Source organism: Quercus lobata, chromosome 5, assembly GCF_001633185.2.
Source record: "Quercus lobata isolate SW786 chromosome 5, ValleyOak3.0 Primary Assembly, whole genome shotgun sequence".
Classification (NCBI taxonomy): Eukaryota; Viridiplantae; Streptophyta; class Magnoliopsida; order Fagales; family Fagaceae; genus Quercus; species Quercus lobata.
In genome coordinates this window covers 7,083,721-7,111,429 of record NC_044908.1, presented here as the reverse complement: position 1 = coordinate 7,111,429, position 27,709 = coordinate 7,083,721, and the positions used below count along the sequence as shown (strand labels likewise).

Here is a 27,709-nt window from a genome sequence, read left to right as displayed (position 1 = left end):
ATATATACATAGTTTTTATAACATGTTTCAAATGGGACCTTTAATTTACTGGATGTGGACAGCAAATAAATTCCATAATCGGTTAATAATGGCAAAACGCAATATATATACAGGGAGAATCAAATATCAAAATGGTCAAGCTGTGTTGAAAGCAACCATAAAGAAAGAGGAATGACTTGTACAGGGTCCCATTTTCAAAGGACGTGAGTCACGTGACAAGCAAAATTTAGTCAGATGATGAGTGAGAAGTGTGATATTTCGTGAACATTTTTCACTTAAAATTTCTATAATAATAATAATAAAAAATTAAAGTATAGTTTTTACTCTTAAAGTTTAAGGGTGTTTTCATTGTAATCATTTAAGTTTTAAAATTTTCATGTTAGACCTTCAATGTTTGGTTGTCTTTTTATATTGATCTTACCATCCACTTATGTTAATAACCTGATTGTTAAATCACCCTTTATGATTAACTATTTCATAAAATACTAGTTCAAAATTATTGTAGAAGGCAAAATTTTCATTATTATAGGCAAAACCTTTTGTCTAACCCCAAACACCCCATTCCCACCCCCCCCCCCCCCCAAAAAAAAAGAAAAAAAGCAAAGAAAAGAAAAGCAAAATAGAGAATTCACTAATACTAAAAGGAAAAAGAATAATAAAAAAATGAATAGAGGCAGGATAAATACTTTGAGTGTATCTTTTCTTTTTATTTTTTATCATGAATTAATACTTTTTTGTCTGTCAAAGATAGAACAATGAGTCGTTTTAAAGGTTTGTCATTACAATTTAGGAGAATAAAAGGAAATGAATAGAGGCAAGATAAATACTTTGAGTGTATCTTTTTTTCCTTCCCTTTTTTATGAATCATAACTATGAGAGTGTCAAAGATAAAACAATGTGTTTGTTTATAGGTTTGTCCGTACAATGGACCCCTGAATAGTATTGTTGAAGGAAAATGACGGACATAGTGAACCCTTGAACATAAACAATAAAATCTGTTGAATCGAATACTGTACAAAAACAAATTAAAAGACAAAAAGATTTATTTTATTTTATTTTTTAAAAAAGTAAAGAAGAAGATTCAACTTCAAAGAGATTTTGAAGTTGAATCTTCTTCTTGATTTATGGTGTCTATAAATAGGGCAACACGCCAAGCAAATTGCACCGCACCATTACCACAAACAACCCAACTTATCCCTTCTCTTCTGATCTCTCTAGCTTTGTTTTGTAATACCAAATGGAAACATACCAAATGGAAATGGCCGTCGATCCGCACTCGTCGTCTGTAATGACCGCCGACGAAACGAAGAAAGAAATTAGTGTTCCCCGAGCTCATACTGACCAACAGTTTGATGTTGCCTCTCTGGCCAGCAACAAGAAGCTGTTTGAAATGACCGACGACGAGATAAAGAAAGAAATTAGTTTCCCCCGAACTCATACTGACCAAAAGTTTGATGTTGCCTCTCTTTTTGCCATTGTCACAAACATTCTCGACCCTGCTACCATTGCTGCTGACAATGTTTTTCGGGTATATGTATATGTTACTACCTTGCACACACTCTTCTATAAGAATTTTCCTCTTCTTCTTCTTATATTTGTATAAAAAGCTATCTTCTATCTATCAAAAAAAAATTTAAAAAACAATGTTACCTTCTACTTCTAGTCCGAAGGTTGGGATATCCTATTGTGGTAACTCATGTTCCTTCAATAAATAACCTTCTTGACCTTGTCCTTTTGAAATTGAATAGAGACGAGCATAAAAATTTAACACATTGTGTTTTCAAAAATCTTCAACCATATGTGTTTTTCAGGCCCCCATTTTGGCTTTAAGAATGGTTTTAATAAAAAAAAAAATTTCAAATTAATTAACAAGCACAGTATTCCTCCTATTGTTTGAATATTTTAAAAATTATGATATAAATGCGAGGAAATGTTAAGACATTATATAACTGACAATATACCGCTTTTTTGTTCAACTTAAAGAAATATATATATATATATATATATATAAAAGTTGATATCATAAGAATAAATTTAAATTTTATTTATTTATTACTTTTTACATTTAGAATTAGGGGAACTTCTCACCTCCAATAAAATACCCAAGTTGAGGGAATTAAAAATAATTAGTTTTGATGGGTATCTTACCCCCTCCAAGTCTCTCAAACCTTGCATTCTTTCAATTTTTTTTTTTTAATAGAAAATATCCAAATAAGGCTAATTAAACCCCTCCTATCCTATCCCCCATCCCCTCAACCCCTTCCCTCTATTTCCCTCTTTCTCCCTTTAATCCAAGCACAATGTTAAACTCAAGAAGTAAACAATAATTGTTTTCTATATCTAAACATTATCCACTCCGTATATATTGTTCAAGTTATCTCACTGATGGTTATTTTGGTCATACTCTAGGGTACTAAACAGCCACACATGGAGATCAAGGGTGAAAGGGCCATCGCGACAAGCTTCATCCCACCATTATGTACACTCAAGGAACTTTCCTACGAGGTATACATTAGACAAAAATAAATTATATGATGCATTTATTTTTGAAAGCATCTAACTTTGCATGAGTTTGGTAAAATGCCCCAATTAAGAGGACTCTTTAGTGATCAAAAGATTCCAATAAACATGAAAGTAATAGCATACATAAAGTCATTTGGATTGAAATCTGCTACAACACTAAATCAAAGAGCACAATCTTGATAAAAGAATATACTTGGAACTAATTGAAAATTACTCAAATACAATTGTTGAAGATCACTAAATTAGCCGTAATTAAAAAGATTTCTCTTAAACTAATCCTTATAGAAGAACTACCATACATCTTGAGCTAGAAGGCATGTTTCCTTTAAGTTCTCCTCGTTCTCTAAGATGCGCATAATTGTGAGTTCTTCCTCATGGTGCCAAAGCCTTTTCTAAAGGTATGAATGGTAATTATTTCCAATCCAAAACTACCCTTAATGCCGAGTGTCTCCTAGTTGTTTTATCCTCGGCAAATGATTCAAACCTACTTTTTTTTGTCTCAAATTTTCCTATATAATGGACAAGTGTCTTTCTCGTGCCATTTTCTTTTTTTTTTTGGCCAAGATATACATGTGATGGCTACCAAAGTAACACATGTCCTGGCTACCAAATCATAGTTGTAATTGCTTTTAGCGTTCCAACTGACTCAATGCGAATAAATAATTATAGTATAAAATTTTGGCCTTAACCATTAAAATTATTTAATAGTATAAATAATATCATTATAAAAGCAATGTTAGGGTATTAAAAAAAATTAAGAATTTTATTTATCAGCTAAAGATTTGACACTTATCACATATGTCGAGGTTACTTTGTAAGCCTTTTATACAGCAAATTGGTAGTACCTCTATTATTTTTCCAAATACAAAGAATAGCAATTCTATTTCACTTTAAATACGCACAATAGTTTATATACAAAAAGCATATGTACCATTTCAAGTACCGAGTAAATAAATAAATGCTAATATCAATGTGATCATGTTGCTACATACAAATGTTGCTACATACATAATTACGTAGGCGTTTTTCATAATGGAAAATATGTAATGTCAGATGGCATGCAAGGATCCGGGTGTAGAAACTGCTTACAAAACAACGAAGTCAATACTAGAAAAACTCAAAGATTATTCATGGCATGCGAAGGCAGTATTGACACTTGCGGCTTTTGCTTTGGACTATGGAGACTTCTGCAGACACCTTGATCAGTTTCACTCATCAGACCAACTTACCAAGTCATTAGGGATCTTAAAAGGGATACCTACTCTCCTAACGCAGCCAAGCATTGATCATAAACACGAGGGTGCGATTGTTGAACTTAACAAACTGATCAAGGACACATTGAATGTCATTGATTGCATTGTTACGTTGGAGGAACGATCTGTTAAGCATAATCCAAATGATCTACCAGCACTCTCAATAGCCACGAACAATAGCTCAATATATGTCTTTTGGGCTATCATAACTGTTGTAGTTTGCACGACCCGGATGTGTTGTCTTAGTAAAGATGAGTAAGTCCTTACCCTAGAAATGTGAAGTATATGCTAAATTTAGTTTACTATGTTTGTGTGTTAAAATACTTAATATTCTAAAAAAAAAAAAAAAAAATTATAATTAAGGTTGGATACAATAGGGTTCACCACCTGCTGCTCTAATAATAAATTTATCACTTGTGTGAAAGAATTTGAATTGTTTGAAAATTGTGAATTTGATCACTTAACTTTGAATTTAACAAATCTAATGCAAATAACCATGGTTTCACAATTTCAGGAGCAAGACACATGAACTTTCACGGTTTTCTGAGAAAATTAATGACATCCATGGCAAACTAAAATTGCAGATACAACTTTGCAATGAAGAAATAGGTTAGTCACTCAGGCTGATCTTACTAACAAGAAATTAAGCGTGCGGTTGCGCAACCTCCTTCATTACATTATTTTCCCAGCAAGTGCTACCATGATATGTTGCACATACTATATTTCCAATCCTGACCAAAGATTTTTGTTCAATGCAGAGAAAATAGAGGCATATTGGAAGCTTATAAGATTCTTAAAAGAGCCGCTTGACATTGCCGAGGTCTTGAAGGCGCTAATTTTTGCCAGCGACAACCGGCAACGAGTCAAAGTTTTTCCCAACGAATTGGTTAGTTCTACAGTAGATACTATCTTTTACTTTTAGAAACAAATAGATACTATGTAGTTGGCTTGAAATAAAGAAAAATATGAATTCCTATAATTGAATATCGTAAAATTAAGGTTGGGCCAATCTAGTCTAGGGCTATGACAATAGTACTGGTTTAAGTCTAGCCCCAACCTTACTCAAGCTTGATAAGAGATATCCAAAGTCCATACAGATATAAAAAGAGTAGCCTGCAAGAGGCCTAATTTTAATCCCAATTTTTTAAATAACAAACACACCCCCACACACACATAATGTATATATTGGGTCAAAGATTAAGTCATATTTTGTGTAATTTTAAGCAATACTTTTTTTTTTAGATACGAAACTTGAAGTAATATTAAATCATTTTATACATTTTTATTGAATTTCAATTTTGAAAATACTACTGTTGGATTATATGTGTTAAATATTAGCATTAATACACCATGTTGAATATGCTAGTATAGATGTGGAAGCGAAAGTATAAAGTATAAAACACAATAACACACAAAAGTTACGTGGTTCAGCCTAACGGCCTACATCCACGGAGGAAACCCTAAAGGGTTACATTAATAATATATTAGAGTGTAGTACAAATCCTATGTTACAATGAATCATAACATGTGTATATATAGTAGACTAAACCCTAGACTAATAGACTTCTAGTACAAGTGGGAGACTTGGCTTGCACACAAAGTAGAATTAGGCTTGGACCTATACTAATGAGCTAATATATCTCTAACACCCCCTCTCAAACTCAAGATGAAAGTTTGATGAAATCTTGAGATTTGATAAGGTTGAGAAGATCCCTTGAATGAAGTTTGGCTCTGTGACGGTAGTTTGAGGAAGGCAATGGTCTTGCAGTGTTGATGCGACTTCAAATGGTGGCTTGACTATACCGAAGAGTTTTGACGGTAGCAGTAGGAAGCCAAAGAAGATGAACGCAGCGAAAAAAAAACACCGAGGAAGACAAAGATTGCTCTTAAAAATACCGCAAGGACAGAAAACCATGGCCACAGGAAGGTGGCTCTGATACCATGTTAAATATTAGCATTGATACACCATGTTGAATATGCCAGTATAGATGCGGAAGCGAAAGTATAAAGTATAAAACACAATAACACACAAGAGTTACGTGGTTCAGCCTAACGGCCTACATCCACGGAGGAAACCCTAAAGGGTTACATTAATAATATATTAGAGTGTAGTATAAATCCTATGTTACAATGAATCATAACATGTGTATATATAGTAGACTAAACCCTAAACTAATAGACTTCTAGTATAAGTGGGAGACTTGGCTTGCACACAAAGTAGAATTAGGCTTGGACCCATACTAATGGGCTAATATATCTCTAACAATATGATATCTATTTTATTAACATAAGTGCCAAATTTTATGTCAATCAAATGCTATTTACTCTTCAATCCAAATACCAATATTTCATGAATAATTTTAAAAAGAAAAAAAATTTAAAATTTCCAATGTTAAATATTTGAAATTTTGTATGCATGTAAGGTGTAATTAAGAAGAATCTAATGGTAGTTTTATCAAAATTTACTTTTAATTTTCATATTTGTATTGCTAATACAGATCCTCGAAGCGGTGAAAACAAAGAATGTGTTGTTGTTCTTTACGGACTTGGACATTGAAAAAATCTCAGAATATGTATCAATTCGCACCCCCATTTATGAAAACATACCAAGCAAATACAAGGATAAGTATGAGGTTGTTTGGATACCAATTGTGGATCAGTGGACCGATGGCATGCAAAAGAAGTTTGAGTTGCTGCGGTCTCAGATGTCGTGGTTCGTAGTGCAAAACTTTTCTTCTATATCGGGTATCAAGTACGTTAGGGAGCAGTGGCACTTTAAGAATGAGCCTATCATTGTGGTGCTGAACCCACAAGGGACCGTGGAACACCATAATGCAGCCCCCATGATTAAGATATGGGGACCAAGGGCTTTCCCTTTCACTCATTGGAAAGATGAAGAACTGCGCAAAAGTGAAGATTGGTTTGGATCCTTAATGCTTGAATTCAGTCCTGACATACCAACTTGGGTAAATTTCTTTTCACAATCTAAATGCCTAAACATACAAACTTACTCTACTGTTAAAGATATCTTATTCTAGTAAAATAATGGGTTCTTTGGGTTTTAACGATCATGTAAAAAAAAAATCAAAATCAGAATTATAAATAAAATTATAATAATTATATAAAGAATAATGTGAGCTTTCAAAAAGTTGATGTAACAATATAAAGCTTGCTAGTAAACTAAGAAGTCAACAATTCAATAGTGCCAACTAATGCCCGTGTGGAGTTAGAATAACAGTCATGCTTCACAGGTTATCCTGTGGTTCTCCTGCAGGCCTGAACTTAAGGAGAATGATACTACTATGGTAACATTTAAGCAAAGAAGCCACTCTAATTGTCCCCAGTCTCTCTCTCTCTCTCTCAAACATATATATATATATATATATTCAATTTCACTCTTGTTATATAATTAATACAACAATGTTTATAATTTTTTATTGTTGCCCACATTTAAACATAAAATGAGTTATATGTATATTAACGAGAGTGGGAGAATCGATAATAATAAATATTTTTTTAAATAATTTGATAGTTATAATGAAGAAAAAATTAGGAATTTACATTATAAATATCTCCATTAAAAATATAAAAGTATATTATTCAGTCAAGTTACAAGCCTCTTGGCCAATGACTACATAGACATAGATGTATTCATGCAAGTAGGTTGAAACAAATTCTATTTTTAAGTTTTAAATAAAACTTTTGCTCTTCTTCAATCAGATCCAAGAGCGGAAGCACATTTTCTTTTATGGAGGCAAGGATTCCACATGGATCAAAGAATTTAGTAAGGAAGCAACAGGCTTCGCTAATGATGAGGTACTAAAGGGTGCAAGAATTTCATTGTTCAATGTGGGAAAGGACAGTGGCATCCAAGAGCGTTTCTGGAAGCTCATTGACAACTTTTTCTTATACAAGTCTCAAACGGTTACCGAATTGGACCCAATGACAAAGGAAATCCAAAAGCTGCTTTCTTACAAGAATGAGAAAGGATGGGTTGTGCTGTGCAAAGAGGCTAGATTGGTGTTCAGTGGTTATGGTACAACAGTTCTGACTGTCTTGAAGAATTTTGAAGAATGGAGGCCGTGTTTGAAAGACAGGGTATCCGATTTTGAAGTATGTCTCGAGGAACACTATAACGAACAACTTTTTAAAGACGGTTTTCCTTGCCGCGTCTTTGACATCCCAAAAAGTGATGGACTGATCCCAGATTATAGAAAATGTCCTGACTGTTCCAAGGTCATGGAGACCTCTTTCAGGTTTAAATGCTGCGACCACAATCAACATGGTTTCAAATTAAAAGTCTGCCACAATCATCTTGGTACCAAGGCACAGTTCAAAGGACCTATGGAGCCTGTGAAGCTTATGGAGCCTATGATGTCATATGCAGGGGCAGAGTAAGAGGGGGGCGGGAGAGGGGGGGGGTTGTCGAGTGGGGCCGGTTGCCTCCCAGGGGTCCTTGAAAAAAATCCTTGAAAGTGTTTGTAGATAATTGTTTGAAAAAATTCTTTGGTACTTTACCGGTACTACTGCTTCTAGATAATTGTGTCTGTGTGCGTGTCTACGTTTGTTATCAGTGCTAAAGTTTAATTATGTAATGTGCTACAATAAAGGGCATCTTGATCACACTAGTGATCAATAATATCAGTGTGTATTGTAATTATGTAATGTGCTACAATAATGTTCACGTTACTAGTCTTTATTATGCATAACACTTAACTCGCAATTTTACAGATTTAATTTCGCTTTGTACTATATTGCTTGGCACCTTTCAAGCAATGACAAACACATCTGAATGAGCACTTAGTGTATAAACACTAATTCTTGTTTAAACCCCCAAAAACATAAAACACAGTTGGAATGCTTTTACTCTAACTTATCTAAGTGCGGAATAAGAGTAAATTATATGCAATAACCGGAACTACTCTCTAAGTTATAATCACAAGCATGCAACAACAAAAATAAAGCTTAAAGAGAAAGGGAAGAGAGATGCAAATACAAGATAACACATCAATGTGTTATTGAAGAAAAAACCGAAGAATTCGACAAAAAACCTCTTCGCATGTAACGCCCCAAGTAAAAAAAAAAAAAAAAAAAAAAATTAAGGTCAGAATTTTTTTTGGGTCCCACATGCTCACACCTACCCACCATTCCCCACCACTCATTTTATCACAATCTCTCTTCTCACTTTGGCTGGCTCACTCCTTGCTCTCTTTTCTTTTCTTCTTTTTCACTTTTCCCTAGCTCAAACACTCTCTTCACTCTCTCATCCTCTCCCACCGGTACCACTCTACACCCATATCCACCATCATTTTTCTAGCAAGATCACTAGAAAATCCTTAAGAACCTCTAAGCACCTTCACATCTTTTACTTGAGGTAAAGATTTCTAATCTTTTGGTGGGTTTATATATTTTTGCTTAAGGTTATTTTAATCTAAGCTTTAAAATGGATACCCATATAATTTATGAGCTTTAGAAGTGATATTTATTTGTTTATATTTGTGGGTTTTGTATTGGTGGAATTATTTGATAAATGGGTTCATGGTTTGTGCTAATGGTGGCTATCTAAGGTTTATTTATGGTGGAAAATTTAGGGGTTTTGAGTTATAGTATGCGATACTTGGTAAATCTAATTTTTCCATTGCTATTGGGTTTATTTGGAGTTAGTTGAAGTACTAAATTTCTTGTTTTGGAAAATATTGTGATTTTGCTTTCATGAGGTTGTGTAAATCTTACAGAAGCTAGTCATAATGTTGGAGGTGATATTGAATGGATTAATTTTATAAATTGGAGTCTATGCCTTGTGAATTAATTTGTTGAGAAGCGTTGGAAATTGAATACATTATTGATGAGGTTAAATACTAGGTTTGCCTAATTATGTGTTTACTTGACAATCCCTAATTTGTAGCTAGATACAATTTCAAGTTTTGTACTTATTGTGATAGGTTTACTTGATATTATTTAGGTTCTAGCTAATCTCCTTTGGAGCTTGGAGAGTTAGACTTTTGCAAGTTGCAAGGTAAGCAAGGTTTTTAATAAGATTTTTGGAAGATAACCTTGTTGCAAAAACTTTTTTTTTGAGTCAAACACATTTTGGAAAGTTATTTGTAAACTGTGTTTTCTTAAAAAATGTTGTGTTGTAACCCTACTATATATGCTTATTATTGCATATGGGGAAATGCATGAATATTTGGCATTGATAGCATCTTTAAATTCATTTGATAGTGGATTTCATTGACTTATGGTATTATTTGGAAATACTAAGATGGTTTTATATTGTCTTGTATTATTTGGAAAATTGATAGAAAATCTTTTTGACTAAGAATGAGTTTGAAAACCTTATGAACTTTGTGAAAGTTTTGGTTGTTTAAAGTTTTTCTGAAATTACCTTGATATAAACTATGTATTTGAAAAGTACATGTATACCTGTGAGCTTATGTTGTTTTAACTATATGTCATGTGTGATTTCCCGATAATCACTTGATTTGGTTTTTGTAGTCTTTGTAACAACAGAATCAGATCTTGGTCAGTGCCCTTTCACTTTGGATGACACGTTCTTCACTGCTGCCCATGGGAAGAAGAGGTTCCTTGATTGTGTGTGGGTGAGGCTGCTACCTATGAAGCCAGACCACATGCAAAAGAGGTCCTATTTAACGCATTCTCCCTGTTGCCCATGGGAGGAGAGACAAAACCTTGAGGGTATGGGTGAGGCTGTTGCCCATGGGGCCAAGAGACTGCATACTAAAGGACAATATCACGCCAGTTATAAATGAGTGGATCCCTTGACTGGTCTATGTGGTAGTGTGATATATTTTGTGATAAATTATCTTATGTTATATTCTATGGTTTTGAAACTATATTGATGGTGTTTACAAATTATAGTATATAGTTTCATGATATTATTTTGAGAAATTTTATGTTTCATCACTTAATCATTCTTGTCATATATATTGTTATTGAAAATGATCATGCAGTATTCAGTTAGAATTTCCCAAACTAAAACATGATTTGTAAACTGTTTATCATCATGAAAGTTACAATTCCCCCACCCCCATTAATTTTGCTACTTACTGGGCTCTGTCTCATTCCTTTGTTTTACAAACTTTTTCAGTATAAGCAACGATCATTTTAAGACAGCTTTTTGGTGGCTAGCAATAGTTAGACTAATTGCTGATGGAGGCTGACTTTTGTGATGGAGATATTAGATTATGTACAACTTAGAGTAGGCTTGACTCATTCTTTTGTATATTATAGTGATTATGACTTTATTCCCACTAATGGGACAAGTTGATGATATGTGATTATATTTATTCAGACCTCTATTCTTTAGTGGCCAATGGTCATTGTAATTATTGCATAGAGATTTGACTTACTTTGGGAGTATATTTAATGGAATTATTATGATAATTCTTGATGTTGGTACTTGATATAATTTATTTGAATTGAATTTTCAAAAAGGAAAAATCTACAAGTACCTTTGAGATTTGTTTTGTCATGCTTTGGACCCTTTTGGGTTTGGGGCATGACACCACAGTCCTCTAAGCTGAAATCGATCTACTAATGAATAAGTTAGAGTACCAGAATAGCAAAAGACCCTCCAAGTTTAGTTTATCCAATGCACTTGAGCCCTCCAAGCTCCGACTACTAACAAACTTCTCGAGATCTTGTCTTCATTAACTTTCCAGATCCTGCAATGCACTTGATTGCATCTGCCAAAGATTAGCTCCTTTTCAATTGCTTCCCAATGTACTAAAAACTTCTCACAATTTTCAAATTGGATAAGGAAAGTTTTTGGGTTAAGAACCTCTCAAGTGTTTGGCTTGAATTTGTAAATGATTGTGGGTTTACAATCTTCTAACTCTCAAGTGTTTGGCTTGAATTTTCTCTTTGAAATTCTCCTTATAATTTTGTGCAAAATGAGGGTTTATATAGTATGTGTAAAGGGAATGAGAATAACATAATATTTTAATAAGAAAGAATAAGAAATAACCAAAGCCCAACGGATCAACCCATCTATTCTACAATCTGACAGTCGATGGCCCTCAGGACTTACTTGGGTGTAAGTCCAAATTCCGTTCCAACTTGATCTTATATTTTGGTGGTCTCATTTAGTTATGTAAAATAGGTTGTCTACAAGTTCATAAAAATTAATGCTACATTGGGGGACACAATTTAACTCCCCAGTCCCTACAACCACTCTTAAATCAAACCTTTAGAGTGTGATGTCGAATGCCATAAAATATTTGAGTGTATCTTCCTAATAACCAATTGGTTTTGAGGTAGAATGGCATAACTCACGGTTTGACAAATGGTATTAGAGCAGAGATCATGAGTTCGAGTCATGGAAGTGTCATTGTGAGGGTTAGGAGACCACAATTTAATTCCCTATAACCACTTTAAAAATGAACCCTCGAAGTATGATTCGAATTTCATTAAAGATTTGAGTGTGTTTTTCTCATAATCAATTGGTTTTTAAGTAAAATGGCACAACTCACTGTCCAAGTCCAACTGCTACAATTATTGTATTTAAACTTTGATGTAAGATTGTAGGAAAATTCATATATGTATTGACGGATGGTTATATTGGTACATAAGATTTTGATGATATTGTATAATTATGTTAAATGAATAAAGTTATGGTTGAGCTAAGACACACACCGCTACATGCATGTGGAGATGACCACATGATCTTGTTCATGACTAGGATTTGGCAAAACCATGTCAATCAATGGTTTTATCGGTGTCTATTGCGTTTGGTACCTTTTTTTTTCTTTTTCTTTTTGAGAAAGAAGATATCAATATATTAATTAAGAAAAACCGGCAATGTCAGCCATAACAACAAAAAGAAAAGGTAGTGGAACTGTTAGTTTTTAGATCCCTTAAAACACAATTGAATTAACCTAGTTAATTAACCAAGTTATTACTTAGTCCAAATTCCAAATCAAGGTTATCACAATCAAACAATCATATAATACATAGCAGCGGAAATATAAATAACACAATGATATGATGACCCAAGAAACCACACCGGTAAAAACCTGGGGAAGATTTAACCTAGCTATCCTCAATGTGAACCTGAATCCACTATGAAAGAATCGAAGTTTTACAATAGGACTTAGACCTCTAACATCCTATTGCTACCCACCAGTAGAAACTTACTGACATGACTAGGTGCAAGCTCCAAGACCACAGACTCCTTCTTTCTTGGATTCTCCAACAAGTACAAGCACACCCACTTGTGTTTCTCTAAACTCCTTAGTGCAGCAACTGAATGATCATCAAGCTCTCAATCAAATCTCCTTATTGATAATCCTAAGCATGTGTAAAGGCAACCACCTCTAGATCTCACAAGAGATTCACACACACAGCAAAATAGAGCAACCTCAAAAACGTGGCTAGGGTTTGCCTTTTATACCTAGGGTAAAACATAAAATCCTACACAATTTAATAGGCTAGGGCTGAGTTGGAAAAATTTATAGAAAAAACATTCTGCCCAAGATTCGATCGATCGAGCCTATTCTTCAATTGATCGAGCCAGGCCGAAAGTCACTAATACTTCTAAAGCCACTCGATTCCAACTTTACATAGAACGCACACACTTTGAGCAAGTCTAAACAAGACTAACAACTGTTTTGATCATGGTTTGCTAACATTACACATTAGAGTTCTAAATGCATTAGTTCCTAAGTCTTTAGAACCTAACAGGAACATTTTCCATCCACGCAACAAAATCCAAAATGCTTAAAACATGTCTAGCCAAGCAATGAGCAACCTTATTACATTCTCTCTTCACATAAGAGTAACGTAATTCAAAGAAAAACCTAGCACAAAAACGAACATCATCAAAAAGAAGACCATCGGTTGACAAAAACACACTATCATTAGACAAGGCAGACATGAGAATCTGTGAATCTCCCTCCTAAATCACTTTAGCAAACCCCAAATCAGTAGCAAATGGAAGAGCAACAGCTGTTGCTTTCGCCTCTTTCTCCAAAGGACTGAGCAATCTTGGTACCTTTCGAGACATGGAAGCTAAAACCGACCACTGGGAATCACGCACTACCGCTCCAATTCCAGATTTACGATCATTACTGAAGATGGCTACATCAAAATTGACTTTAACCAAGTCTGATGGAGGAGGTCTCCAGCGTCCTTGAGGTCGAGGTGGAAAGCTCCTAGGAGCTGGCTGAACAGAGAGAAATTCATCAAGTTTCACCTTGGTTTCTGCGGCAATGAGGTGGGTACTGCAACTGGGCTGATGCAAATGGACCTGATTCCTCTGATGCCATACTGCCCATGCTATGAATGAAAACAACTCCAGAGACTTATCATTTCTAATCATCCACGACAGCATCTCCTTGAAACTCAGGAAAGTAACTGATCTACACCAAGCCCATTGCTTATCACTTTCCCATACCACGTCTAACCCAAGGCACAACCATAAAGCATGCAAAGCAGTCTCGAGTTCAGCTCAGCACCAATCACCCACCGGGCAATCAATGATATTTCTACGTACTAAGTTTGCCTTCGAAGGCAGGAGTTCACGACAAGCTTGCCACATAAAATTTTTAACCTTGTTAGGGAGATGAAGCGACCAATTACCTTTCCACAGAGCTTTCTCATCCTCAGCTTGATTATCAACAAGCCCAATCTCATTTTCCTCCTTCAAAAAACGATACCTGGACTCGCAAGAATAATCACCCCTCTGTGTAAACAGCCAGAATAGACTATCAGCGCCCACCACACGAGATAAGGGGATATTTTTAATGATCTCAGCCTCTTCAGGTGTGAACCCGCCATCAGTTAACTGATTGTTCCATTGCCATTGTAGACATCAAAATTTTATGATGAATTCACAACCGTCCAATTGTTCATGATAAAATATTTGTGATCAAATTAATCCCTAAATGATGACGTGGACGATCAGCAAATGAAATCAAACCATGTGGCAACATTAAATGAAGAAAGCCATATGGCAGCATCAGAAGAAAAGATCTATATGAAAAGTTCTTATAAATGAAATACCAAATTAAATTCATATATAATTCAACTCTCAATAAATGCTGAGAGAAAATTCCAAATTAAATACCATTGAGTTGCCTATAAATAGAGGCTTCTCATAGGAAAAAAGGAGAACACTTAGAGAGAAAAGACTACTGATACTCTGCCAAAATAGAGAGTCATCTCTAAAGTTCACGAGAATTCCATTGCTCATCAAGGCTTATTCCTACTTCTTCAAATCAAAGTGGGGATTCTCTTTTAACTTAGTTCGAGACCAAGCCAGCGGCCCTCGCATCAAATCAAGCACATTCAACTATTCATTCAACTTGGAGACATCAAATCACGATTCAAGATCAAGCTTCATAGCCCCTTCGGATCGTAACGTTTCTTGGAGATCGAATCAGAGGATTTTTATTGTATTCTTTCATTGTAAAGAGTCATACAGAAGATTGTACTCACATATATACAAATCAATACAATTGATAATTTGTTACACTATTTCGTGATCGTGTGATTTATCTTTTACGAAAATTATGTGTACAAATTTCTGGCACGCCCAGTGGGACCTTTCTGCCTCTCATCTCTTTCTCCATCCTAGAAATCTTCAAGTCTCCAATCTACCAAGATCAATGGCCTCGAAGAAGTCTCAAATGCCCAAGAATGCTACCAAGAGCATTGGAGGGTCAACAAGCAGTAGTACTTCCACAGGTCCCATGACTCAAAACAAAGCCAAGGCAATAAGGCTCCTGTCACCAAACTTATAAGTGCCCCAGCCCAAGCAAAGACTGTCATCTCCTTAAACACTTTGAGGACAAGCAAGCATACTTCCTCTAGAAGGGGAGATTCAGCATTCACTCCAGATGACTCGACAATAGGGAGTGAATATCACTATTCTACATTAGATGTTGGGTCGAGTAGCCCTTCACAGGCAGGTTCTTCCCAAGGATCCCCCCGAGAGGTCACTTCATCTATCTTCTCAGAGAATTCTTCTCGTACAATAGCTATTGCGGCCATGATGATGGAGACTGCCACCATTGACGAAAAGATTGATGAAATGGGACATGCCATAGCTAAGCTTACCAAGATCGTGGAGGAGAAAGACCTTCAAATTGCCACGCTTATGAACAAGCTCAAGGCTCAGAATCGAGGGGAGTTCAACAAGGGTCATTCTCACATGCATCAGCATACATCCCAAGGAGCTCATACATCTTCTCCAAAGAAGGCTGATGGTCCACAAGGGAGCTCCACCTCAATTTCATCTCTATCGGTCCAGAAGCTGCAGGACATGATAACGAACACCATTTGAGCTCAATATGGTGGGGCACCACAAAGCTCTCTGATGTATTCAAAACCATACACCAAGAGAATTGACATTTTACAGATGCCTGCGGGTTACCAACCTCCTAAGTTTCAGCAGTTCGACGGGAATGGGAATCCAAAGCAACATATCGCTCATTTCATTGAGACTTGCAATAACGTTGGTACAGATGGGGACTTGCTCACTAAGCAATTCATGCGTACTCTTCGAGGAAATGCCTTTGATTGGTACACAGATCTCGAGCCTGAGTCCATTGATAGTTAAGAGCAAATGGAAAGGGAATTATTGAATCGTTTCTATAGTACCCGAGGTACTGTAAGCATGCTGGAATTAACCAACACGAAGCAATGGAAAGATGAACCAGTGGTAGACTACATCAATCGTTGGCACTCATTGAGTCTGGATTGCAAAGATCGCCTTTCTGAGTCTTCAGGAGTGGCGATGTGCATCCAAGGTATACATTGGGGGTTGCTTTACATCCTCCAAGGAATCAAACCTCACACTTTTGAGGAGCTTGCTACCTGAGCCCATGACATGGAGCTTAGTCTCTCTTGCCATGGAGAAAAGGGCTTGCCTATTGACCAGCAACTTAAAGAGAAGAAAGATACGAGGAGGGGGGATAAGTCTTCCAGACCCATGGTTAAGGAGTCTATGGTCGTTGCTGTGGAGCCTGTGAAGATCTCCAGTAAAGAGAATAAGAGAATGGAGAAAAGGGCCGGTCCAATGCAAGAACGAGAGAAGCGTCGATTGACTTTGAAGGAGATGGAAGAAAAGACGTATCCATTTCCAGATGCTGACGTTCAAGGCATGCTCGAGGACTTATTAGAGAAGAATGTGATCAAGCTTCCAGAATGCAAGCGTCCAGAGGAAATAGGGCGTACCAATGACCCAAAATACTGCATATACCATCGAGTTGTAAGTCACCCTGTGGAAAAAAATTTTGTCCTGAAGGACCTTATCTTAAGGCTTGCAAAGGAGGGTAAAATTCTTTTAGACCTAGATGAAACTGCTGAGGCGAATCATGCTACATTCGCTATTGGATCCCCAATTTCTGTGAAGTCACCAACTCCAACGGAAGTGCGGTCCACCTTGCCATCAACATCAAGGGCATATTGCAAGCACATCCAATTTGGAACACTTGAGCCTATGCACACGTTATGGCCTCAAGATGATGATAGAACTAACAACAAATTGGTGGGTGACGAAAAGGGTTGGACTTTTGTGACTTACAAGAGATTTCGGAAGCAACGTAACCCAAAACCCCATATTCCTTAAGAGAAAAGGGAACTCCAAGCAAGCAATTCAAAAGTTTCTCCCAAGGGAAAGGAGACAAATGGTTTGAAGAAACAAGGAGAGGGAGCTCGTTCGAATGAGTTATTGCGAAAGGAAGGCCCCCTGTTGGTCACACAGCGTGAGTTTTTCCCTAAAGGCTTTCTTACAGAGGGCCTAATGACAACCACTTACATGGTCTCTTGCCATGATGCTGATGATCAAGAAGACCTCACCGAAAAGGAGGAAAAAGTGAACCTTGAAGAAACCAAAGTAACTAAGGAAGGGCGAAGTGAAACCCATGCCTCAGAAGAAGCGATTGCTTTATGTGCTCACTGCCATAACAAGATGACGTTCACTGATGAGGATCTCCTATTAGGCTGCAAACCACACAATCGACCACTTTTTTTCTTAGGTTACACACGAGGGGAAAGAGTAAGCCGCATCTTCATAGATGATGGGTCTGCCATCAACATAATTCCCAAAGGAACAATGAGACGCTTAGGCATATCTGTGGAAGAGTTATCAAAAAGTCGACTCGTCATCCAGGGCTTCAACCAAGAAGGTCAAAGGGCAATCGGCATGATTCAATTAGATGTGACTATTGATGAGTTGAAAGCAAGACTGCTCTTCCATGTAATCAATTCGAAGACTTCTTATAACTTGTTGTTAGGACGACCGTGGATTCATGGGAATGGTGTTGTACCTTCCACATTACATCAATGCTTCAAGTATTGCGACGGAAAGTAAATAAAAGTTGTGACAGCAAATTTACAACCATTTACAGGGCAGAATCTCACTTTGCAGATGCCAATTTTTACTTGGACAGCAACACAACTTCCGATGTACCACAAGAAGAGTTTGCAGAAAAGAAGAAGGCAAAACGTAAGGAAGAAGGCGAGCCCCTCACGAAAGGTCCCCAACCTAGCTCTGAAGTAAGATAGAAGTTTCGTGAAGAGAAGAAAGGGGCACCCATGGTCTTACGATATGTGCCCGCATCTAAACGGAAGGAATGGCAATCCCCATTCAAGTTGATGATGGAGACTAAGGATAAGCACAAAAATCCTCTTCAAGAGGAAGATATCGCTATCCTTAAAAGTGATTTCACCTTGCCATTAACAAAGTTAGACCAAGTGGCTTCAACAAAACCCCCACTCAAGGGTTTCACTAGAGTCACACGTAGCCTTGTTGAAGAAGATTCATTGCCAGTCAAAAGAACAGAAGAGGGTTTTGACCCTAAAGCGTATAAACTTTTGGCAAAATCAGGCTATGACTTCAAAAATCCTCCGCAATTGGGGCAACTTTACTTAGATTATGTGGAAGAGAAGTCTCATGGGCTTAACTCAACCCAAAGCAAATTGAAGCAACAAGGCTATGCGATCGAGATTCCTAGAACCGGGCTGGGGTATTCGTCACAAGAGCCAGTTCGAATCTCGACCAAAGGAAAAGGAAAAAAGGCAACGTCTCAACACATCACCTTTGAAGTTAAGGAGGAGGGGAAGCCGGAGCCCGTGTCAAGATCTTCTGTATTTGACCGTTTAGGAACATCTGCTCCTCGAGAGTCAGTATTTAATAGATTAAGCATTTCTCTCCCTACAAAGGAAGGAACCTCACATACACGTAGGTCGGCATTTGATAGGCTTGGGTCTACGAGTAGCACAATTGACACCCCACGACCAAGGAAGGGAAAAGTGATCTACAAAAGAGAAATGGCACCGAAGCTTACAGCCTTCTCCCTTCACGCATGAAACGTGAGTTGATTGTAGAAGTTAGTACAGGAAACTCCCTTAAAGTAAAGCAGCGAACTATTGTGCATACACGAGAGCTCGAGAAGCAAGTTGATGATGGGGAGGAGGACCACGAGACACTAGTCCTTCCTTCTTGCCATGTGACTACGAAAACCGATTCCGAATCAGATGCATAAGATGATGAACCGAATGAAGCCCCTCGGGCAATAGAAGACGGGGGGCAAGCAACTGTAGATAAGCTCAAAGAATTAAACTAAGGGACTAATGAGGAACCTCGCCCAATCTACGTGAGTTCGCTTTTGACGCCGAAGGAAGAAAGTAAATACTTTGAGCTTTTAATGGAGTACAAAGATGTGTTCGCCTGGATGTACAAGGAGATGCCAGGTTTAGACCCAACAATTGCAGTTCACCGGTTGGCAATAAAACAAGGAGTGCGCCCAATCAAGCAGGCCCAACGTCGCTTTCGACTCGACCTCCTCCCACAAATTGAGGCAAAAGTTCACAAACTCGAGCAGGCAGGATTCATCCAGGAGGTACAATTCTCGAAGTGGATTGCAAACATTGTCCTTGTCAAAAAGAAGAATGGACAAATTCGAGTCTGTGTTGATTTTCGAGACTTGAATAAAGCGTGCCCAAAGGATGACTTCCCACTCCCAAATACAGAGCTCATGGTTGATGCAACTATTGGTTATGAAGCATTATCATTCATGGATGGCTCATCAGGATACAACCAAATTCGAATGGCACCCGAAGATGAAGAACTCACCACTTTTCGAACTCCAAAGGGGATCTACTATTATAAGGTGATGCCTTTTGGGCTCAAGAATGTTGGCACGACATATCAACAGGCAATGCAACGAATTTTCGATGACATACTCCACAAAATTGTACAATGTTATGTTGACGATTTAGTTGTTAAGACAAAGAAAAGAGGGGATCATTTACGGGGACTTGCGCATTGTATTTAATCGACTAAGGAAATATCAACTCAAAATGAATTCTCTCAAATGCACATTTGGCGTCCCGTCTGGGAAGTTTCTAGACTTTATTGTTCGACATTGAGGTATTGAAGTGGATCAATCTAAAATAGATGCTATCCAAAGGATGCCCGAACCAAAGAACCTACGAGAGCTTCGAAGCTTACAAGGCCATCTTGCATACATTCGACATTTCATATCAAATCTAGCAAGACGGTGTCAACCATTCAGTCGATTGATGAGGAAAGACCACCTTTGAATGGGATGAGGCTTGCAGGAATGCATTTGAGAGCATTAAAAGGTATCTGCTTAACCCACCCGTCTTAGGAATGCCTATGCCAAGAAAACCTCTAGTACTCTACATTACTACACAAGAACAATCACTTGGGGCCCTTTTAGCTCAGAAAAATGAAGAAGAGAAAGAGAAAGCATTGTATTACCTTAGTCGAAAGCTAATTGGGGTAGAATTGAGGTATTCTCCAATAGAGAAGATGTGTCTTGCGCTTTTCTTCTCCATTCAAAAATTAAGGCATTACATGCAAGCTCACGTAATACACTTAGTTGCAAAGATAGATCTAGTAAAATACGTCTTGTCTAGGGCAATCATGTCTGGTCAGTTGGCAAAATGGGTTGTGGCCTTTCAAGAGTTTGAAATCACATATGTGCCCCAAAAAGCCATCAAGGGGCAAGCACTAGCAAATTTCCTCGCTGATCATCCTATTCCTGCCGATTGGGAGCTCTCAGATGACTTTCCAGATGAAGATGTATTGTACACTGAAGTCCTCCCACCTTGGATGATGTTCTTCGATGGGGCTGCGCGATGAGAAGAATCCGGTGCTGGAGTTGTTTTCGTGTCGCCACAGAAACAAGTGTTACCATTCGCCTTTGTGCTTAGTGAATCATGTTCAAACAATGTTGCTGAGTATCAAGCCCTTATTCCCGGCCTCCAAGTGGCCCTTGATATGAAGATCTCATACTTAGAAGTTTATGGCGATTCCAAGTTGGTAATCAACCAACTTTTGACACACTATGAAGTTAAACATGAAGGGTTGATTCCTTACTTCCAGATGGCTACACGAGTAATTGAGAAGTTCGACGAAGTTTCCTTGGAGCATATCCCTAGAAATGAGAATAGGATGGCAGATGCTCTAGCCAACCTAGCCACGACGTTGGCTCTGTCGGAGGGTGAAAAGGCAAATGTCCCTGTTTGCAACCGTTGGGTGCTCTCTTACACTGAAGAATACACGAGTGCAACGAATGCCATATCAATATCTATAGTGGAGGATGAGGATTGGCGCCAACCCCTGATTGATTACTTGGAACATGGTCAGCTACCTGAAGATCCCCGCCACAAGACTGAGGTGCGGCAAAGGGCGCCTCGTTTTATACACTACAAGGACACATTGTACAGGAGATCTTTTGACGGTTTATTCTTGCGATATCTTGGCAAGGAAGAAGGTTATCAAGCCATGAAAGAAGCTCATTCGGGAGTGTGTGGTGCCCATTAGTCTGGCCCCAAACTGTATCATCAGATAAAACGAATGGGTTATTATTGGCCCACTATGGTCAAAGATTGTATGGACTATGCAAAGACATGTGAAGCATGCCAGCTCCATGCGAATTACATCCATCAGCCACCGGAGCCCTTACACCCTACGGTCGCATCTTGGCCTTTTGATGCATGGGGACTCGATGTTGTAGGGCCATTGCCTAAGTCATCAGGGGGTCACTTGTACATACTAGCTGCGACCGACTACTTTTCTAAATGGGCGGAAGCCATACCTCTCAGGGAAGTAAAAAAGGAAAATGTTGTGAACTTCATTCGGACTCACTTGATCTATCGGTATGGTGTCCCTCGCTATATCATCACGGATAACGGTAAGCCATTCTACAATAGTTTGGTGACCCAACTATGCGAGAAGTTCGAGTTCAAGCAATACAAGTCATCCATGTATAACGCGCCGGCCAATGGTCTTGCTGAGGCTTTCAACAAGACGCTTTGCAATTTGTTGAAAAAGGTAGTAGAGCGCTCGAAGAGGGATTGGCATGAAAAGATTGGAGAAGCTTTATGGGCATACCGAACAACATATAGGACACCCACGCAAGCCACTCCATATTCGTTAGTATATGGTGTCGAAGCAGTCCTACCTTTGGAGCGACAAATTCCATCACTTCGAATTGCCATCCAAGAAGGGTTCACAAATAAAGAAAATGTGCAATTAAGACTCAAAGAGTTGGAAGCACTTGATGAAAAGAGATTGGAAGCTCAACAACGTCTTGAATGCTACCAAGCGCGGCTTTCGCGAGCATTCAACAAGAGAATCCGACCTCAATCTTTCCAAGTAGGGGACCTAGTACTTGCAATGCAAAGACCCATCAACATCTCTCACAAGACTGGGAACAAGTTCACATCAAAATGGGATGGCCCCTATGTCGTGCAGGAGGTCTACACTAATGGTGCTTACAAGATAGTCGATAGAGATGGCCTGAGGGTAGGTCCCATAAATGCAAAGTTCCTGAAGCGATACTATGCATGAAGCTTTGAAGTTGCTCCTCAGTAAGAGCTTAAACTGCCCATTAAAATAAAAAAATAAAAAAAATCTCGCTAGGTTGAAAACCTTGAAATAGGCAACCTAGGTAAAAGTTAGGGACAAAAAAAAAAAGGGAAAAAAATTCCGCTAGGCTGAAAACCTTGAAAGAGGCGACCTAGGCAAAAGTTAGGGACAAAAAAAAAAAAGGAAAAAAAAATCCCGCTAGGTTGAAAACCTCGAAAGAGGCGACCTAGGCAAAAGTTAGGGAAAAAAAAAAAAAAAAAAAAATACCGCTAGGTTGAAAACCTTGAAAGAGGCGGCTTAGGCAAAAGTTAAGGAAAAAAAAAGGGGTCCTTTGAACTACGTTATGACTTGATCTCTTTTAGGTACGTAGGCAACTTGGTATTCGTTACTAAGTTCAGTCACATATGTACTTAAAAAAGAAAAAAAATATAATAATTCCTTTGAACTACGTTATGACTTGATCTCTTTTAGGTACGTCGACAGCTTGGTATTCGTTACTAAGTTCAGTCACATATGTACTTAAAATTTTTATTAAAAAAAAAAAAAAAGGAGCAAGGAAGAAGCAAACATTGATCTAGAGATAAATGAATTTTTATTAATAAAGAGATAGGTGTCATTAGATTGTAATGACTACATCAATGAAAAAAAAAAGATTAACCTATCCAATCTAAATGCCTCAACTTCTCTTTACTAGTCTCTAGTAACTCTTGTAGCCCTCTAAGTTTTGCATCATCGTTGGAGTAGCCTCAATCTTGGAAACCTCCCCCTTGATTTGAGAAATGATCACTTGTTGCTGGGCTAGCTCTGAATCACAGCGGGTGCTCGACGCTGTAAACTCTGCCTTTTGCATTGAAAGCAACTCAAGTTCCTTCTTCAATTCAACCTCTCTAGCTAAGGCCTTGTCTAAGTTCGCCTTGATTGCAACTTTTTGATTGATCTTAATGGCTTCCGAGTTGAGGGCAAGAGTGAGACGATGCTGAGCATCAGTGAGCTTCTGTTCCTTGTCTTCAAGCGTGATGCCTTGTGAAAGAGCATGGTGGAGGGAAGAATATCGGTCTACATCATCCATATATTTCGAAATACGCTCTCTTAAAGGCGTTGCATCCACAACTTTTATTTGTGCGATAACTTGGAGAATCTTCTCGACTCCATCCCTAAGTGAAGTCATCAAAGTAAAAGGGGTTTTGATGACCTTCTCAATTAGGTCCCCTCCTAATGTTTTTGCACGCTGTCTATCGGCCTTCAAAATCAAATCATCGGGTTCAAACTTTGTGACAATTGAAGTGGCCAGGATGCTCGAACTACACATAATGGATTTATTTCGAGTCACGTCCCTTGAAGGCATGTGAATAGGGTCGAAAGAAGGAGCGGCATTAGTCTTCCCTGAACGCGATGGGTCAATTGCCTTAGTGGCTGTCGGACCTTGAATGGAAAACTCGCTCGTAGAAGGGCAACTGGTGTACACTTCTCTCCTGCTCTTTTCGAAGGATAATTGTCATCCTGCATTGGAAGAATACCAAGACTGTCATTCTCAAAATTTCTTGGATACCAGAAATAGCTTCAAGGTCATCGTGAAGGTAACAAAGGTCTTTAACGGGTTCAAGATCAAAATCATCAAAAAGAGAATTAAAACTCACTTGTGCACTGCCACTAGAAGGGTTAGGAAGCGAATCCATGTCGACACCATGGTCAGTTACCGGGGTGACCCCCTCATGATCCAAATTCTTGCTGGGATTGTCCATTTGCCTTTTGCGTCTCCAATGGGAATCTAAGTTGCCACTGTTCCGCTCAGAATCTAACGCATCCTTACCCTTGGTCACCTCCATGTCTTGAGGTGTTGAGACTATGGAAGAAGGCCCACGCTTAGGAGAATGCGCCTTGTCCACGCATACTCCTTCTAAAGACTCATTGGTAGCCTCTGAAATCCCAAAAGAGGGCTTCCCATCGCTTCGGCGCTTCACGGGCTCAACTAATTCATTGGACTGTTTTATTTTGAGTCTTATATTGCTTGAGTTAACATTCCCAATTGGTTGCTCAGTCTTACTAGAAAAGAAACCATCAGATCTTCTAGCCCACCAATTCATATAGTCCTTCGTGCACGAAGCCCCGTGCTCAGATGGGCAGGTAGGGATCAAGAACTTTGAATTGGTAGCAAGACGAAGACATTGGCACCAAAAGCATACCACTTGCTCTAAGGTGACGGTGCGAAAGTCCTCATTAAGCTCCCCAGGGATGTGTTGATTGAAACCGAACTATCAACCAAAGCAATGAGGGCTATATGGTTCAACTATACATACACTTCCGTGACGAAAGGCCAAGAGCTAGGTAGCTTATCACCATCCACCAGAATCTCTCAATGGCCTTTGAAAAGGCCCAAACGATGAAACTTGAAGCTACAAACGGCATGAAATAGCTTATGGGCCGTAACCTAGTCATAATGCTTGGCTGCAGCTTCTCCAGAGTATCTAAACATGCACGGAATAGCCTTGGAGCGAGACCCTTCAAGTTCAAAGTGAGTGTCAAAGTATTCGGCCAACCAAGCATTCAAGTAGTGTGCAGGAAAAGTGGCATCACATTTACTTGGAGTCTTAGAAGACACAATTTCATTCAAGCCCCTACAAATGTTGGCCAGGACTGGGACTGCAAGATAGTATCTCTTACCACGAGCCATCACACTTGCGCTCTTGAAAACACCAGGCCTGATTAAGTTTAGTCCCCCGTTGGGAAGAGCGAACTCACACAGCCAACATGAGATCAAAGTAGCTAACCAAGTCTCTTCTATAAGCCTTCTCTCCACTTTGAGCACATTGAAGGGAGCCTCGTCTTCTTTAGTCAGAATTCTGGGGGCATCGATTTTACCAGAAGGGTTATGAGATTGATTGCCTCTTGCTTTCCTCTGTATTGACCTTCTAGTCGGCGGCTTTTGATATTTAGACTCACCACGGAACCAAAACTTCATCCATGCGGCCGTAGTGACCAAGTGCGAACCACCTAGCTCAAGACTCAGATGATGAAAGGCAGTAAATAGATGACGACAGCATGAGGGAAGCGATGATAGGTCTTTTGAGTTTGGAACAACCTCTTCGTAGAATGAGCCGTACACGGGAAGCCCACCAATCAAAAATAACAAAAATAATAATAATAATAATAAGAAGCACGGCTTATTAGAAAGAAGGGGCATGTGGTATTCAGATTCAAACTCATTCGACATTAACATGCAAACATCGTGTGTAGGTGTTGAAATATCCATATGATGGACACGTAGAGGCTTGCGTTAACATGCATGTGAAGAGAAGGACACGAAGAGGCTTGCATGTCCATTATCCAAACTTGGAAACCCATGTTATAGCTTTTGGTTATTAGGCGTAGCATTGAAGTTCAAGGCTACAAGGAAAACATGTGTCCGCATGGAGGCATTGAAGCTCTAGGCGTGTATTTAGTGTGCACCTTGGTTGTCACGTGAAGATGTAGGCAGTAGCACAAAGTCTAATAGGAAGGCAGCAGCGCAAAGTCCAGGATGAAACCGCCAATGCTCGAATCCGCAAGACGCTGAAAGAAGAGGAGCGTAGTCCAAAGATGAAGCAGAAATCTCACTGCAGAATTGCCTTTAAGAGATAAAAAATTGATGCTTGAATCCGATATGTGGCTCTCTCAATGCTCCGGCGCCAACAGCCGTGAGGTGGAGACGACTGGTACGCGAACAGAGCTACGCACCTATGGTTGTGGAACGAAGGCAGTAAATGTGATCCGTTGAATGCTTAGACGAAGGGCAGAACAAAGCTCTGGACTCAGCGCTGACTCAAGAAGGTTGATCAATGAGGAAGCCGCCAATGCTTTGGCACCAACAGCTGCGAGGTGGACACGACGGATACGTGAACAAAGCTACGCACCTATGGTTGTGGAACGAAGGCAGTAAATGTGATCCGTTGGACGCCTAGACGAAGGGCAGAACAAAGCTCTGGACTCAGCGCCGGCTCAAGAAGGTTGATCAATGATGAAGCCGCCAATGCTTTGGCACCAACAGCTGCGAGGTGGAGACGACAGATACGTGAACAAAGCTACGCACCTATGGTTGTGGAATGAAGGCAGTAAATGTGATCCGTTGGATGCTTAGACGAAGGGCAGAACAAAGCTCTGGACTCAGCGCCGGCTCCAGAAGGTTGATCAATGATGAAGCCGCCAATGCTTTGGCACCAACAGCTGCGAGGTGGAGACGACGGATACGTGAACAAAGCTACGCACCTATGGTTGTGGAACGAGGGCAGTAAGTGCGATCCGTTGAATACTTAAACGAAGGGCAGAACAAAGCTCTGGACTCAAGGCCGACTCAAGAAGGTTGATCAATGATGAAGCCGCCAGCGCTCAAGTTTCGTTGGACACCAAGAGGAGAAGAATATGACGCCGCAATTTGCTTTGAGCCTATGGAGGTAGTCCTTAAAAAAAAAAAAAAAAAAGCAATTGATGACCTGCACAGAGTAAATCAAGTCGTTCAGCACAAAATAATAATAAAGAAAATACGAAAAAAACAAGCACAAGAAAGAATGGAAAAAGAGGAAGAATGCCTGCTACGGCTGAAAAAAAATAAAAAATAAAATAAAAAATAAAATAAAAAATAAAAAATAAAAAAAATTGAAGAAGAACGGTGCTCAATTGCCTCTAACCCATAAAACATCACCCCCTTTTATAGAGGTGGTACTCACAAGAAGCCCTAGTGATTCGCAAGAGTGCGGCTAAAGGAAAAAAAAAAATGCTTGCCGAGCAAGACAATTGTGGCATCGACCTACCTAACAAAACTAAGGTGGGCTTGCAAGGAGAAGTCTTTTGTGTGTGATCAGGCCCGTGAAAGTGAAGCCCCATTGTTTAAAAAAAATAAAATAAATCAAATAAAAAAAGGTGTGTCCTCCATATGGTAAAGCAATGAAAAGATACTTTGGATGGCAAAGTTGTAATATACAGCCTTGGATGAAAGAAGCCCAAATTGCGCTTCGATGAAAGCTTTGTGTACCAGTAAAACAAAGTCCATTATTAAAATAAAAAATTAAAAAATTAAAGCATACTTCAAGCCTTG

The 27,709-nt window shown here is 38.7% G+C and overlaps 1 protein-coding gene and 1 long non-coding RNA gene across 2 annotated transcripts; both read left to right on the top strand.

The window, feature by feature from the left end:
• The first annotated feature begins 1,185 nt into the window (after nucleotides 1-1,185).
• LOC115989867 (protein SIEVE ELEMENT OCCLUSION B-like) lies at nucleotides 1,186-8,174 on the top strand. Its single transcript, XM_031113746.1, has 7 exons — nucleotides 1,186-1,528; nucleotides 2,410-2,505; nucleotides 3,577-4,031; nucleotides 4,291-4,385; nucleotides 4,535-4,662; nucleotides 6,275-6,742; nucleotides 7,497-8,174. Exons 1-7 carry the CDS (start codon nucleotides 1,238-1,240, stop codon nucleotides 8,172-8,174), a joined length of 2,211 nt encoding a protein of 736 aa, XP_030969606.1. The 5' UTR covers nucleotides 1,186-1,237.
• Nucleotides 8,175-8,996: 822 nt separating this feature from the next.
• Nucleotides 8,997-10,372, top strand: LOC115989582. The gene is made up of 3 exons (XR_004092005.1): nucleotides 8,997-9,150; nucleotides 9,739-9,792; nucleotides 10,272-10,372. It is a non-coding gene; the product is annotated as an uncharacterized LOC115989582 (long non-coding RNA).
• Nucleotides 10,373-27,709: the final 17,337 nt, after the last annotated feature.